The sequence below is a fragment of the Euleptes europaea genome, chromosome 5, assembly GCF_029931775.1.
Source record: "Euleptes europaea isolate rEulEur1 chromosome 5, rEulEur1.hap1, whole genome shotgun sequence".
Taxonomy (NCBI): Eukaryota; Metazoa; Chordata; class Lepidosauria; order Squamata; family Sphaerodactylidae; genus Euleptes; species Euleptes europaea.
Window position 1 is genome coordinate 37,671,024 of NC_079316.1, and position 15,490 is coordinate 37,686,513.

The following is a 15,490-nucleotide window of genomic DNA, read 5'->3' on the forward strand; positions in this document are numbered from 1 at the left end:
ATCTGGAGAACAGGGTTTGATTTCCCACTCCTCCATGTGAATCCTGCAGGGTGACCTTGGGCCAGTCACAGTTCTCTCAGAACGCTATCAGCCCATGCTGAGGCAGGTAATGGCAAACCACCTTTGAACAACTTCTCTCCTTGAAAACCCTATGAGGTCGCCATCAGTCAGCTGTGACTTGATGGCACACGGACGCAGTTTCTGTATGTTGAGGACAAAAGGTGGCTAGAGTCCAGAAACACATAAAATTGTAAAATATAATTACATTTTGAAAGATGCGGACGCCTACATTAACAAGCATATTATAATTTCCACTTTGGTATGCTGTGGCATTTCTGGTATACAATGGTACAGGAGTTGGCGTATTTTTACAAAATGTTTTGCTTATATGTTTGCATGTATATTATGTGGCAGAACAGAATGCTAGCTACTTCTCTGTTTTGGCTGCAATTGTGGTTTAAGTGTTAAATGTATAGAATATGGCCTTGCTTTATTTCCTGCTGGCATTTTGCCCACATCCAAAAATAGTGATATGACTCAATTGCACTGGCAGTCTTTCCACTTGTTAGGGGCTCACACTGTAACTGGAAGAGTGCTGAATTTAAGACCTGGGAGCTGGTGAAGTTTGCCACAGCAGGCCACGTTATTCAAGACTTTGACTTGGTGAAGAGGCGCCACAAATAAGTTATGTGTAGAACTGATGTTCATTTGACCATTGCCTTATTATTTTTTTAACTCTGTTTTCTCCCCCCCCCTTTTTTTAGGTTGCTTCTGGGCAGGAACCATGAACTGGCATCCCCCCCTTCTCTTGGCGGCTTTGACATCAATGTGTATGTGCTTCCAGCTGAACCCTCTGTCTATTGAGGAGCTAGGTTCAGACATTGGGATCCAAGTTTTTAAACATTTGGTCAAAACCAGGCCTAAAGATAATGTTGTGGTGTCTCCCCATGGAATTGCATCAGTGCTAGGAATGCTTCAGCTGGGTGCTGATGGCAAGACAAAGAAACAGCTGACCACAGTGATGAGATACAGCGTCAATGGTCAGTTCTTCTTTGCTGTTGTGGTGGGGTTTGGTGGTGGGCTGTCATTGTGTGGTTTTGTTTGTGGAAAATCATAGGATAGGTGAGATCGACTTGATTTATACACTGATACAAAGACCGACCTATAGTCAGAACAGTAGTCACTGTGCTTGAGAACACTAACCAGTTATCTTGGCCTAGTGCAATATTAAATAGTACTTTAGTATCTCTTGTACCAGACGACATCCTTGGCCACAGCGTTCAGCATTGATGATAAACAGTGAACTTAACAAGGACTGTTCTCCTTCTAAAGCAGACAGGATTGAGCTTCATTGCCAGGGCTGTGTGGGAAGCATAAAATGTTTCTCTGTTTGGGGCTGAAAGCCTCTAATACATGCCTTCAGATGTCATTCAATAAAATATTGTGGAGTTTAGAGACAAATTAAACCAGCCCATTTGTTTGTCTCTCATATAGCATTGGATCCTTCAGTATCAACCTATACAACCTTTCCAGAGAGAGAGCTCTTGCTTATGTCAGGCTGCGTTCATCCCCCAGCCTGAACCTCTCCTCTGACAGGGGCTTAATAGACCTTGTTGCTTCTTTAATCCTGCTGAGCATTTGTGCAAATGCAGCTGTGTCTTCTGAGCATGTTTCAGGATGCTTACACTATATTAAATGTAGTACGTTCCCTTAATCTTTCAAAATGGGAGCATTCCTTTCAGGAGTGCCATAAGAGTTATCATCTTGCTTGCTTTTCCATTTTGTTTTTAAGATACATTATATATGCTGATTTCAGTCTCTGAACCCCAAAGACCTGAATACTAGAATTTCTTCAGTTTTGTTTAAATCTTGCTTGAGCCTCTCAGCACACTGAAATTCTGTTTTTCCTTGAGTATATTAATACAAACCAGGAAAGCTATCAACCTGTCATTGTGAGCCAGCAGCTCTGCCACCAGTCTGAGGATCTTTGTCTAGCTCTCCATTCACCACACACTAAGCTGCTGACCCTACTGGCAGTGTTCTGTATGCTGCAAAGAGCCTGTGTAGTGCAGTGGCCAAAATGGTTGGGAAATGGTCACTTGTAATGCGGTGACTTGCCCAAGGGTATCTGTCACTGCTGCCGTTTCCCATCTGTGAAGTGCATACAGTCGTTCTGGTGTTGGAATGCTTGAATGCTGGAAACGTGGCTATAGTGAAAGACCACATCTTAAGACGTTTTCCCAAATTTGAGCATGAGTTTTATACTTAGTGTCTTTGTATAGAAGAGATAATCTTTGCCTTGGTCTGAGACCCCATAAAGTAAGCTACATGAAACCATGAGCTTCTGAGAAAATGTGTTTTGGATCACTGCTTTGTCTGATTTTCCCTATGCCAAATCTGATTCAGCTCTTTTCATGCTTGCTTCTGCTTATTTTAAAGAGGTAATTTTAATCTTTATTCATCTGATAAAGGGTCTTTATCTGTCTTTCAAATAGGAGTTGGTAAAATACTGAAAAAGATAAACAAGGCCATAGTGTCCAAGAAGAATAAAGATGTTGTGACAATTGCAAATGCAGTCTTTGCAAAAAGTGGCTTGAAAATGGAAGTGCCTTTTGTTTCACGGAACAATGATGTGTTTCAGTGCGGTGTCAAGAGTGTGGACTTCATGGATCCGAATGCTGCCTGTGACAATATCAACCAGTGGGTAAAAAATGAAACTAAGGGTATGTGATACGAAAACAATGACTATTGTCTTTTGTTACCGATGCCTTTCCTGTTCCTCCTTCTAATTTGTTAAAAACCCTTTCCTTCCCTGTAGCTGGAATTTAGAGTGTAAGCTCTTCTGAACATGGACTGGCCTCTTTCGCTTTATAAAGCGCTGGGTATGCTTACAGTGTCTGTCTCTCATTCCTCCCCTGCTCTTGCTCCAGCTCTACTTCCTGCCCTACCTGCTTGCTTTTTTCTCTTCTCACTTGCCTGATCATCCTGCCTGTTCAGGCTTGTGCCACCTGGTTCTTCCACTTGCTTGTCCCCCTCCCAGCACTGCTTCCAGTTTCCAGGATCATTTACTCTTGAGTGTGTCCCCCCTCCCCACCGCTCTTTTCTCTGCTTTTCCTTCCTCACACCCTGCTGGCTCTGTTTCCTTCTTTCTCCACCTCTTACACTGGCTGCCTTTTCTCTCCATTCCATACAGTGCCTTTTTCCCCCAGTCTTGCTTCTGTCCCACATACTTATTTGTGTCAGACATCATTTCTCCCCCACTTCCTTCCCTCTTGTTTTGCACACAAGGTGGGGGACCTTGGCAGTACAGGTTTCCTAGGCAATCGGAAAATCTAGCTGAGGTCTCATAAGACAGTCTTGTGAGATCCTGGCACTTTTCAATGTCTATGTTTTGTTTACCTCTTCCTCCCTTCTGGGATTTTTTTTTCTGGGTTTGCAGAAATAACTGCCCTGTCCATGGTTGGTCCCATTGTGTGAATTTTTTAATCTGCATGATATGGGGTTGTTGTAAAGCTACCTTAGATGTAGGCTTTTAGTGCTTGCTCTCTTGCTCCTTTTGCGTCTTAATCCTAACGATATGAGAATCCAAGCATTAAAAACAACAAGCATGTAGACGTATTTGATATGTGCTTGCTGTGTTTTGACATTTTGGGGCATCTAACATTTTTGGAACCCAGTGGGCATGTTGGATAATTGTGGCATTTATTGGTTATCCCATGACATGTGTTTTTATGTATATATGTATGTATTCTATATTTCTCTCCCGCCCTCCCCAGCCGGAGCCAGGCTCAGGCGGGTAGCAATATTAAAACCATCTTACAGTCCATAATACATATTCATTAAAACAATAAAACCAACCATAAATAACCATAATAAAACAACAGATAGTGCTCAGTAGAGAATACTTGCTGCTGAGAAGCACTGCAGCCAGACATTCTCCCCCCCCCCCCAAGATCCTAAAATAAATAGAACAAAGGAGGGGGGAAGGTAGGGAGGCCAGCACAGATGATACCCGTGGCTATCCTCAGTTATAGGCCTGGTGCTTTAAGACCTGGGAGCCCCTTGATTACATTCTCCTCTGTGTGAGGACGTGGTAACTTCCTAAAATGACTCTAGATAATGGAATAGTAAGGGAGAGAGGGAAGGGGGTTAATGTACATTTGCACATTTTTTAGTGTACAAATTAATCTCTGGATTAAATTTTACATCTCTCATAACTACAATTATGTCCCCTTTTCTCTTAATCTCCACAAAAACTCCATTCCCATCACCACTTGCTTCAATATAAAGCTCCTGTTCAATATGTGCATTTAAAAGAGCTCCTTTTTAATGAACCTCCTACGGTTCTTGTGGTGAAATTTCCACTGTAGCTCAGGATGGTGGTTTAATATGATTGTCATTTGTATGCACAGTGTTGGTCAAGTTGCTTAATATTATAATATGTATCGCTTTTAAAAGTGAAATCTTAATAGAATGCCAGTGAAGTTCCTGGTCTGTTAGGTATAGATATCTGTGGGAATTCCAGGGCTCTTAAATGCACCTGGTCCCTTGGCTTCTGATTCCTCTGAAGCCCTGGAACACCCTGCTGTTACAGTGGCTCATGAAGGGGTTGAGAGGCTTCCCCAGGAAGGTTAGCATATTCTTGAGGTGGGGGAATGCCATTTGGACCAAGGTGGACTGTAAGGGATTCACTGAGTTGCACGTATCCAGATCCTCCCTCAAACATCTGTAAACTCAGATTTGAAGAGAATTGGCAAGAACTTCAGGCTTGTCCGAGACTCTTATAATTCCTTGTTCTGTTGTTTCTTCCCAACACTTTGCTTCTTCTGTCCAATCTAGAGTGTTCAAAACTAATTTAGTTTTATGTATCCAGCTTTTGTGTTCTGCCTCTAGGGAGCCTACTTTGCACAACACATAGTACACTAGGGTGTTTTCCACATGGAGGCAAGCTGGTGTGGCTTGCCAGTTGCTGCTGAGGCTCCCACTAAGCACAGTGGCAGTAAGGTTTCCACATGGCAGATTTCCCTGCCCTAGCCTTCGGCAGTGGCCACCCCTGCACCACCAGGGCTTTTTTAAAGGCAATTTGAATATTGTTATATTGCTATACTGTTCTAACAATCTGCATACTTCTCTGAATTTCCACCTTTCATTTTTATTAAAGCGTCTAGAATTTTTTGTTGTCGAGATAAAAGGGGGAAAGCATATATCTGCCACAAAAGTGGCTAAATGCTGTTTAAACAATGAAAGCTGAGAATTCAGAGAACCTGATACACAGATTGTCATAATATTTTGTGCGTATGTGTAAAGTGCCATCAAGTCACAGCCGACTTACGGCGACCCAGTAGGGTTTTCAAGGCAAGAGACTAACAGAGGTGGTTTGCCATCGCCTTCCTTTGCATAGCAACCCTGGACTTCCTTGGTGGTCTCCTATCCAAATACTAACCAGGTTCGACCTTGCTTAGCTTCTGAGATCCGATGAGATCAGGCTATCCTGGGCCATCCAGGTCAGGGCCATAATATTATAATGGTATTCAATTCCTGGTTTAGAAAATAGACCCCTAGTGGCAGTGTGGGGGATGGGTTCTGTGGCAGTGGGGAATGGCTGCTATGTGGATGGGACTGGGCAAATCTGAACTTTCCTGCCCTCATGGCAGCCATCCAGACTTTGCTGTGATCTTTCCCAAATTTCATAGCAAAGAAGGTTTGGGAAAGGTTGGAGAAAAGCCATGGAAACCCTGGGAAGTTGCCTCAATGTACTAGAGTGCTGCAGGAAAGCAGGAACAAAACCCTCATCCCAACAGCACTGAACCCAGTGCAAAGATCTAAATTATCTTGCCTTGAAGCTTGGTTGAAATCCAGCATGGTTGCTCTCCATAGCTCTATCACCTTTTAAATCTTGCTTCAAATTTGATTTAATGTGATTTAGTATCCCAAGTATGTATGTTTTATTTTTCTTCCCTTTCCTCCTCTTTCTTAATTTGTTTTTGCATTTTTTTCTTCTGTTTTGTGCAGGTATGATCAACAGTGTGTTATCGCCAGATGCTATTGATAGTGCTTTAACAAGGCTGGTGCTGGTGAATGCAATATACTTTAAGGGACTCTGGAAATCACGTTTCCAGCCAGAAAATACAAAAAAGCGCACATTTAATGGAGCTGATGGAAAAGCCTATCAAATACCTATGTTGGCTCAGTTGTCTGTGTTCCGATGTGGTACGCTCAAAACCCTCTTCCTTTACAGAAATATAAAAAGTATTTTTTTTTGCCTAGAATTCACTTCAAACGTTGTGCAAAAATTAAGTAGTGCAAATGTATTGTATGACAAGATTGACTATAGTGAGGGTTATATTCTCAATAGAGCTATTTTTAAGACCGTTACGTGTAATAGCTGGATGATGTGGTCTTTTGGAAATCTCACTTCTAAACTTAGTGGCTATGAAGTAAGTCTCATTAAACACTTCCTCAAACAGTTGCATACTGCTTATTTTCAGTTCATGCCATTAAGGTTTCTGAATAGTTTTAGCACTCTTTAACAGGTTGGAATCCAGTGCTTACAGAACAATGTAAATATTTACAGTGTAGGAGGAAACAACTTAGTGTGTCTTGTAACTGAGTGTCAGCTGCAGGCCTTGTGAAGTATTCATGAAGAAATGACTGATAAAAAGTGAATTATCTATTGCATTACTGCAGTAGATGCCGCTCACTTGCTGAACAAACTATGCATATGTTGGTCTTTTGGTCAAATGTAGGGTAAGGGGAGAGAAGATTCCCACAGTCTTGACAGATAACAGACTTTTAGGATATAATGTGGGGGAGGTACTCTGCAGAAACACTGAGCTTTCTTCCTCCTCTCTGTGTGTTCTGTAGTGGATTGTAGTCTTAAAGCAACAGACCTCTGACCTGTCTGCTGCTGCTTCCCAGTCCCCGGAGGCTGCACACGAAGGAAACTGGGGAAACCCGTACGGATATGGCAAGGAAAGTGGATGGTAGCTTGGGAAGAGAGTTGGAATGTTGCTTATCTAGGGAGTTACTGACAGTCTGTTCTCTTCTCCCAGTGACCATGATCAGACTGGAGCCTTGCTTACCTGTTTTTAGATAAGTGAGATACTGAGGCATCAGTTGCTATCTCACTTGGTGACAGAAAGCGTAAGGGTTTCTTTATGCCTTTACCCCTTCCATCAGTTCCTTTCTGTTTCTTTTTAGGCACAACAACTACACCAAATGAGTTGTGGTACAATATCATTGAATTGCCATACCATGGCGAAAGCATCAGCATGTTGATTGCCCTGCCCACGGAAAGTACAACGCCTTTGTCTGCTATTATTCCTCATATTAGCACAAAAACTATACAGAGCTGGATGGCAACCATGGTACAGAAGAGAGTGCAGGTTATATTACCTAAGTATGTTCTGTTTCCTCATTTCATTTTTAAATAACTCTCCAACAAATAAACCCCTTCATTACAGAGCAATTTTCAGTCCAAGACCTGATGCATTCCTGTATTGCTTCTCACAGGTTTACAGCAGAAGCAGAGACAGATTTAAAGGAGCCTCTCAGAGAGCTTGGCATTCAAGATATGTTCGAACAGTCAAAAGCAAACTTTGCCAAAATATCAAGTAAGTTACCCTTGGGTTCTGTAGCTCATCCTCTTTAGAATGAGAGTTTTATGTGTTATATTCATAAAAATTAATTGGTTACTTTGAAATTATGCTGTTTGTCAGTGAAGCATGTACCTGAACTTAATGGTTTAAACCCAGTGTCACACTGTCTTGCAATTAATGGCATTTTCCATGCCTACTGTTAAATACATATCAAATTTTCTGCTAAGAATTCTGCTCCTGATCTTGATTGTAAACAGTGCTAATTAAAAGGCACACTTGACTAGGCTGACTTGGTATTCGCTGGCTTAGGGGAGGGTCTTGAAATAATCAAATCGTAGGAACAGCTTCTAAATGGTTTTGTAACAGGCATATGTAGAATCTGTTTAACACCAAGATATGGATTAGATGAGACCCTGTACATATGTGATCAGGTTTCCCTATGTCTTTAACTGTCTTGAAAAGCTGCACACAAGGGCAGAAAGTAATTTGAATTGGTGCCACATTGCTTGACTGGGTGAACTATTCCCCTCTCCTATGTTTCCCAGATAGAAATTGTCCCCTTATTGAGCAGTCATTAGCCTGACAGGGAAAGGGCACTGGGGGAAAAAAGAGAAGTTGAAAAATAAATATGCCCCAGTATTGCAGCACCAGTCCAAAACTGCTTCCCCTGTGGCTGCATTTAAATTGAAGATGTCTGGAGATAACAATGAAAGATGTTTTGCAAGTTTCCCAGTTGAGCCCTGATTCTTTCGGTTTAAGTAGAGCTAGCTTCATTACAGCACACATGGTTAAGAGCAGAGAGATACTGAACTACAGACTTAGCCCGAAACAATCTTTGTTTAACATGGGGGGAGTACTTTCAAAGCTGTGCTGTATGCACATAATCAGATGTTTTTGATTTTGAGTCTCTGTCAGACTAGCGTAAAACCACTTCACTAGTGATATTACAACTTTAAATCCAAACTGAATACAGCATTTTCCAAACATTGCATTCAAGTTTCCAATGCTTGCCCTCCTCACCATGTAATATTGTGAAGAGGAAGCATAGTGGATTGTGAATCAGTTCAGGATTGTGAAATCGTTAAACCATGCCCACAGCTAGGATTGCCAGCTCAATCTTGGATAGTTCCTGGAGATTTAGGGGTGGTGGCTAGGGACTGTGGAGTTTGGGGTTGGGAAGAAACTCAGTGGTGATGTGATGCCATAGAGTCCCCCCCCCTCCCCGAAGCTACCATTTTCTTGAGGAGGACTAATCTTTGTAGTCTGAAGATCAGTTGTAATTCTGGGAGAACTCATGGCTCCACCTGGGGTTGACAACTGCACCCACAGCAATTTTAATAAAGCTTTGCTGTGATAAAGTACTAGTAGTGTGTGCATTGCCTTGACCTGGATAGCCCAGGCTAGCCTGATCTCATCAGATCTCAAAAGCTTAGAAGGGTCAAGCCTGGCAAGTATTTGAATGAGAGACCTCCAAGGATCATGACGCTGAGGCAGGCAATGGCAAACCACCTCTGAACATCTCTTGCCTTCGAAACCTCATCAGGGGTTGCGATAAGTCAGATGTGACTTGATGGCAAGAAAAAGGTGTCTGCATTAGTTCTTCAGTGCTCACCAGAATCTGGGTAGAGGACCTAGGGACATTTGTTAGTTAGTGTACTGTATCAAAAGCATTACAGTATTACAGTGGCAGCAGTGCTGAATTTGGAAGATATGTATTTTCCTTTCCTCTTTCACTGCTGTTGTACTGGCTGCATTTTTTGACAAACAAGTAGATTCAGCTACTGTTGAATCATTATGTGATTTGATCATTGCTCAAAATGCTTTCCAGTTACCTATAAGCAAACATCTTCAGCATATGGGTACTCTGAGTGTCTTATTCATAATAAAGGTATATATAGAACCATGTTTTGCATCAAAGTTTACTAGCTGTATGTATGTTCAATTAAAAGAAGTACAGTTAAAAGAAATTGGCTTCTCCAAAGAGCGTTACGGGTGTGTGCACACATGTTGTGTAACTTAACTTTTGTCTTTAAAACAATTTTTTTAAATAGGAACAGAAAGTCTTCATGTATCTCAGATCTTACAAAAAGCAAAAATTGAAGTTAGTGAAGATGGAACCAAAGCTTCTGCAGCAACAAGTAAGTAGTGGATTTGGTTATGCTACTAGAACACCAAGAAACAATTAAAATGATTGTGTTTGTTACTTGTAAATAATTTTTGTGAATTTTGAGGCACAACTGAAATGGCATAAACAATCAGTTTCCAGATAACTTGACGTACTTCAAAAAAGTAAGCCTGCATTTTATCAGAGCCTTAGAGATAGTCTTCCACAAGGCTAAAGTCAGCCTAAAGCTGTGGTGCATGGACACAGAACTGTGAAATGTATGACTCAATATTGGGACCTCAGAATGTCCTGACCAAATTAACGTAGTTTAAGAATCATCAGTCTTTCTAATGGAGATTATTTTGTATTGCAGTTTCCATAAACATAAATGTTACAAAATGGAGGGATCTAGATTGAGGACCACAGGATGACTAATCATTCTGTTTCTCTTTGTTCCAGCCGCAATTTTAATAGCCAGGTCATCACCACCTTGGTTTGTAGCGGACAAACCATTTCTGTTCTTCATACGACATAACCCTACAGGTAAGCTGTTCTTTCTTGCTCAGCTTCATGTTGACTTCCTTCGTAGACTGGCAAAATGCCAACAGCATTTCCCAGGAGTGAGAAGCCTGAAGCTTTAACAGTAACGACAAACACTTCAGATTGGCTTTTCCTTTTTTCTTCCCCCCCTTTTTTTACAACTTACAGATATACAAACACCAAAACACAACATACATAATACATAGTAAAACATATAACCTTCATTCTAGATTCCTAACACAAAAAATTGCATGATGTGCCTTACTCTGACTATAAAATGTTATTTCTACCACCTACTCAACTATATTATCTTTTATTTCTTATTTTATCAGTTAGTCATTCAACATTAACCTTACACCTTCTATTTGTAATTCTCTTAAAATATAAAAAATTTCACTATCTTATATGGTTTTCTCAAAAACCTACATTTTACTATTAATACAGATTGGCTTTTCTTATCCAACGAGGTCCTGAAACTCCTTTCTTCTACATCGTACATAGGAGGTTTCTTCTCTTAAATACGAGACAGTAATCGGCAGCTGTGCAGGATTTCGACACTTGGGGGGTTGTTGCCAGGAACTAACTGGCCCCTCTGTTCTACCAGCGTACTAACTACCTCATCTACATATATGGTGCATGAGGAAAGTAAAAGTGCCAGAACTAGAGGGAGAAGACTCCTGGCAGTCATCCCCAGCCATAGGGCGGCTTAGGACATCAAAGGCGCATTATGCAGTTCTGAAGAAGAGCACTGGCCAGTCATCAAAACACACATATCCTCTGTTTGCTCCACTTCCCTGCTCTGTTTTTCTTCTAATTGATATTCTAGCCCCTGCATTTGCTAGCTGTGTAGGGAAAACACCCCCCCCCCCACACACACACACACCCAGAAAAATGACTCACAAGGAGAGTGAATGGCTGTACATTTTAATTAAATGTATTGGCAAAACAATACTTCAGGCTATACTTCCCCACCTTCTTCCCTTTTCGCTATATGCTGCAATCAAAGATGGGCTGAAAATAAAATCTACTTGAGAGAATAAACTTCAGGTTTTTTCCCCAAGAGTAAGTATATTATATATCCCATGATGCAAAATTCCCCCCAAGGTGCCATATTACTGGCAACAGTAAATTCTGATTGGGGGAAAAGGGAGACAGTGGGGCCAGAAATTACATCTCTCCCCCCAGTAAGTAATCCTCTAATCCAACAGTCGCAGAAGGAAGACCCATGGTAAGGATCATTGTGATCCTAGGCCACTTATGCATGGGAGGTTTTGCCTTGGATTTGCTGCTCTCTAGATGCACATTTTCCCCATCTGAGTTCTCAGAACTCTGGATGGGGGCTTATTTTTGAGAATACAGATGGGAAAATGTGCATCTAGAGTGGCAAATCCAAGGAAAAATCTCCCATGCATAAAATGGCCCTAGTAACAAAGCCCATGACACATGGGACTGCTCCTAGTCCTTGAAAATGGAGCTTACAGGTTTGTTTGTTTTTTAATTCAGTTTTCTGGTGTGCAGGTGCAAGATTCTGATTAGGACCATGGCATGAGGGGGTGGTTTAAGCCTCCCTTCTCACACCAGGTAAAATGGTATAAGGTGGAAATATAAGCCTCTCTCCTCTGTGGTCCTGCTCAGAATTGGGGCCCCACACACCTGAAATTTTTTTTTTACAAGAACACTGAAAACTCTTAAACTTCAAGCATCTTGTTGGTTCTCTAGTGGCAAGATCTTGGGCACCCTGTGGACTGTTCAAACCCAGGTGGGATGTTTTCCCATCCCTCATGCTTCATATTTTGGTCACATTGTGAGAAGGCAAGAGTCACTAGAAAAGTCATGCTAGGAAAAGTTGAGGGCAGCAGAAAAAGAGGAAGACCCAACAAGAAATGGATTGACTCAATAAAGGAAGCCACAGCCCTCAGTTTGCAAGACCTGAGCAAGGCTGTCAAAGATAGGACATTGATTCATAGGGTCGCCATGAGTTGGAAGCGACTTGATGGCACTTAACACACACACACACATACACGCTTCCCAGTATATATGCCACATCATGGAGATAATTGAGGTAAATAACAAGTGGTGTGTGTGTGCGTGCTGGGGTTTACTGGCTTTTTATGTGTAAGCCATCCTAAAAGAAATGGAGTAGAAGCAATAACCTATCTCGTTGAGCAGTGTTAATTGAGGAGTGAAGGCTAGATGCTTCACAAAGGAATGGAGTTGCAAGACATCCTGTTCCAGTAGTGCCCCCATTCATGGAAAGAGCTGCATGACAGGATCAGCAAAGGTTTCATGTATCTCCTACAACCTTATTGTTAATTGACCAAGTTGGGGGAAGGGAGGCCACTGGATGGGCATAAGATTAGCCCGGACCCATTCTCCAGGCTGTTATGATGTGCTGTGAGTGTCTGTTTACATGTATCCCCACAAGATAGAGAAGAAATGGGTCTCTAAAGATTATATGGATTCCTCTGCATATGGATTCTGTGCTGGGTTGAGGCGGGTGGCTGGGTGTGGGAAGGAAACAGATCGTATCCATAGTTTCCATCAGCCTTGACATAGCATTCCTCAAATGTAAAGAAGCCAGAGTTGATTTGTGCGTGACTTACATGAGGTTATTTTGTTTTTTCCCCTCACAATTTTCCTGAGAATAACTTTGACCTGGGAGATGGAGATGACAAGGCCACTTAGCAAGGTTCATTGCTGGGGGGATTTCATCCAAACACAATACTAGACACCAGTGCCTACCTTTCATTGATTGATTGATTTGATTTATGTGCTGCCCATTCCTGGCTAGGTCAGGCTCTTTTTTAATAGATGTGTGCATGAATTAGTGATGTTTTAAAATATGACTTAGAATAGCTGTTCCCAGATGCACAGCACTGCTTTTGGATCCACCCAGAGGCCAATGTCTAAGAATGGCTTGTTTTAGTTGGCTTTTGTAGACTGACTAGCAAGTATAGAGTGCATGGCTTGGTTTCTTCTTTGCTGTTGTTTGAGACTGTGGTGTATGTTGTGATTTGCTTTTGTTTTGTTACCTTTGGGAGGGAAGTCTGGAAACCTTCCCAAATAGTGTATGGTTTGTAGTAGGAGTATTTAGCCACATTTTGATAATGCTTGGGCGTCCAATGCATTTAGATTTAACCATTTCTAAGTCTGATCTCAGTTTTGCACTGAAATCAATGAGGTAAAGGTCATTACTGACCCATGGGGTAATGTCACATCCCGATGTTTACTAGGCAGACTATGTTTACGGAGTGCTTTGCAATAGCCTTCCCCAGTCATTTACCCTTTACCCCCAGCAAGCTGGGTACTCATTTTACTGACCTTGGAAGGATGGAAGGCTGACTCAACTTCAGTTGGGATCAAACTCAGGTCATGAGCAGAGCTTTTGACTGCAGTACTGCAGCTTACCACTCTGCACCTTGGGGCTCTCTAAATCAATGAGATTTAAGGGTTTATATTTAGCTAGATCATACCTTTTATGTCTAATGACTCAGTTGTCCTTATTTCCACCCCCCACCCCCAGAAATGACTGGATACTCTGGGGCTTATAACTTAAATGCCTTTAAGAAGGAAAGCAAAAACAATGGTTTATTGGACCTAGCGTGGTATAGTGGTTAGAGTGTCAGACTAGGATTTGGGAGACATGGGTTCACATCACCATTCTGCCATGGAAGCTTGCTGGCGGTGACTTTGGGCCAGTCACGCTGTCCGCCTAACCTACCTCATAGGGTTATTGTGAGGATAAAATGGAGGAGCGAACATTGTACGCCACTTTGGGTCTCAACTGAGGTAAAAAGTGAGGTATAAAAGCTATTTTAAAAAATTAAACTCCTTCCTTCTAAAACTCCATTTTCTTATACGGCTGCTAACAGACTTAAGGAATTCCTGCTTAATTGACTTTCAGTGGCCAGTTGTTTGAGTATGAATGTGCATGTTACCAAATTGTCAGTATAAGTGCTCATTGAGATACTGAAGGATGTGTGAAGATTGCAATTCAGTAGGCGGAAGCTACCACTTTTATTCTCTCTTCCAATGATGCTTTGTACCAAAATACCCCAAATGTACTCTTAACTCAGTCACCGGGAGTCAGTGTTTTGATTAATCAATTTAAATCCTGCAGCCTAATGAAAGGCATTCTTATCTAGCTGAAACTAAATTTTAAGACTGGCACACTCTTTATAAACTAGGCATGTATTAATTAGCAAAATCTTCAGTAATAATTTCTTGTTTTTCAGGTGCAGTTTTGTTTATGGGACAAATCAACAAACCTTGAACATGGGAAGAAATTTTTCTGCAGAAGAAAATTAAAGATTGATGCTCTTCTGTTAAATATTTTTGTACACTATTCTTTGGCTAAGAACTAGTTTTTAAGTGATTGGTCAACTAAGTTTTGAAGAAGAAACCTGAATTAGCCGACTTCTTGTGTGGGCAGGGGGTGGAAACAACTTTTTCAAAACAGTTTAAAGATTCTTAAAACTACTGATTGGTTCCCTGTGCTAACAAGTTTTGAAATTCTGTTTTGGTCTATGTATTTTGTATTGTAATTTGAAAAGTCTTTAACCAGAGTTGGAACTAAAGGGACATTTTCTATTTTATTTTTTACTTTTGGTTTGTACCGTGCCCTTCTAATACTGCTGTTGTCCATGGAATGGTTTGGTGGGGCATCCTTGTTAGAAATTAAATTTAAAAGCTTTAGCAATTTTTATTTTATGTTGTGCATGCATTGCTGAGACTTAAAACTAATGTCCCGGCTAACGCCTTTGCGTTGTTGTAATGTAAACTTGTCATTGCTAGTATACACTTTCTATGGATTTAAATTTTATATTTTTTTGTACAAAGGAAAAGAAATAAAAGCAGTATGAACAGTTGGAAATTACATAGTGTCAGTGTGATGTTGGAAGGAATTCTGTCATTGTCCTCATGGGAGGTCCATGTAAAAAGCTGCCAAATGGAAGATCACTCAGGTTTGATTTCCCTGGTCTGATGGAACTTTGGTGCTTCTCATAAGTACTAAATAGTTTCCCTGCCAAGAATGACTGAAACCTTATATCTCTGTGGAATAAATATTTTGAAATGCTGTTTTCCTGTGCATGCTGATAACTTGAAATAGATTTACTGGATGCTCGTGCCAGAAGTCCTTGCAAGATATTGTATGGTATCTTTAAAGAAAATCTAAATTCCTCAATAAATCCCACTGTTTAGAACCAGTGTGACACCAGACTTGCACCTTCCCTGTTTAAAATATTTT

The 15,490-nt window shown here is 41.2% G+C and overlaps 1 protein-coding gene across 1 annotated transcript; it reads left to right on the top strand.

Annotated features, from left to right (window-relative positions):
* The first annotated feature begins 768 nt into the window (after positions 1 to 768).
* On the top strand, positions 769 to 15,116 carry SERPINE2 (serpin family E member 2). Its single transcript, XM_056849800.1, has 8 exons — positions 769 to 1,040; positions 2,496 to 2,723; positions 6,013 to 6,210; positions 7,201 to 7,399; positions 7,513 to 7,613; positions 9,650 to 9,736; positions 10,162 to 10,245; positions 14,478 to 15,116. Exons 1-8 carry the CDS (start codon positions 785 to 787, stop codon positions 14,513 to 14,515), a joined length of 1,191 nt encoding a protein of 396 aa, XP_056705778.1. The 5' UTR covers positions 769 to 784; the 3' UTR covers positions 14,516 to 15,116.
* The last annotated feature ends 374 nt before the right edge of the window (positions 15,117 to 15,490 follow it).

What these genes read in the sequence shown, in the direction of transcription:
- SERPINE2 (XM_056849800.1), top strand. Translation starts at nt 785, where the DNA reads ATGAACTGGCATCCCCCCCTTCTCTTGGCGGCTTTGACATCAATGTGT. An exon ending in GTGCAGGTTATATTACCTAA is followed by an intron (nt 7,400 to 7,512) that starts GTATGTTCTGTT and finishes TGCTTCTCACAG; the next exon opens with GTTTACAGCAGAAGCAGAGA. An exon ending in CATACGACATAACCCTACAG is followed by an intron (nt 10,246 to 14,477) that starts GTAAGCTGTTCT and finishes CTTGTTTTTCAG; the next exon opens with GTGCAGTTTTGTTTATGGGA.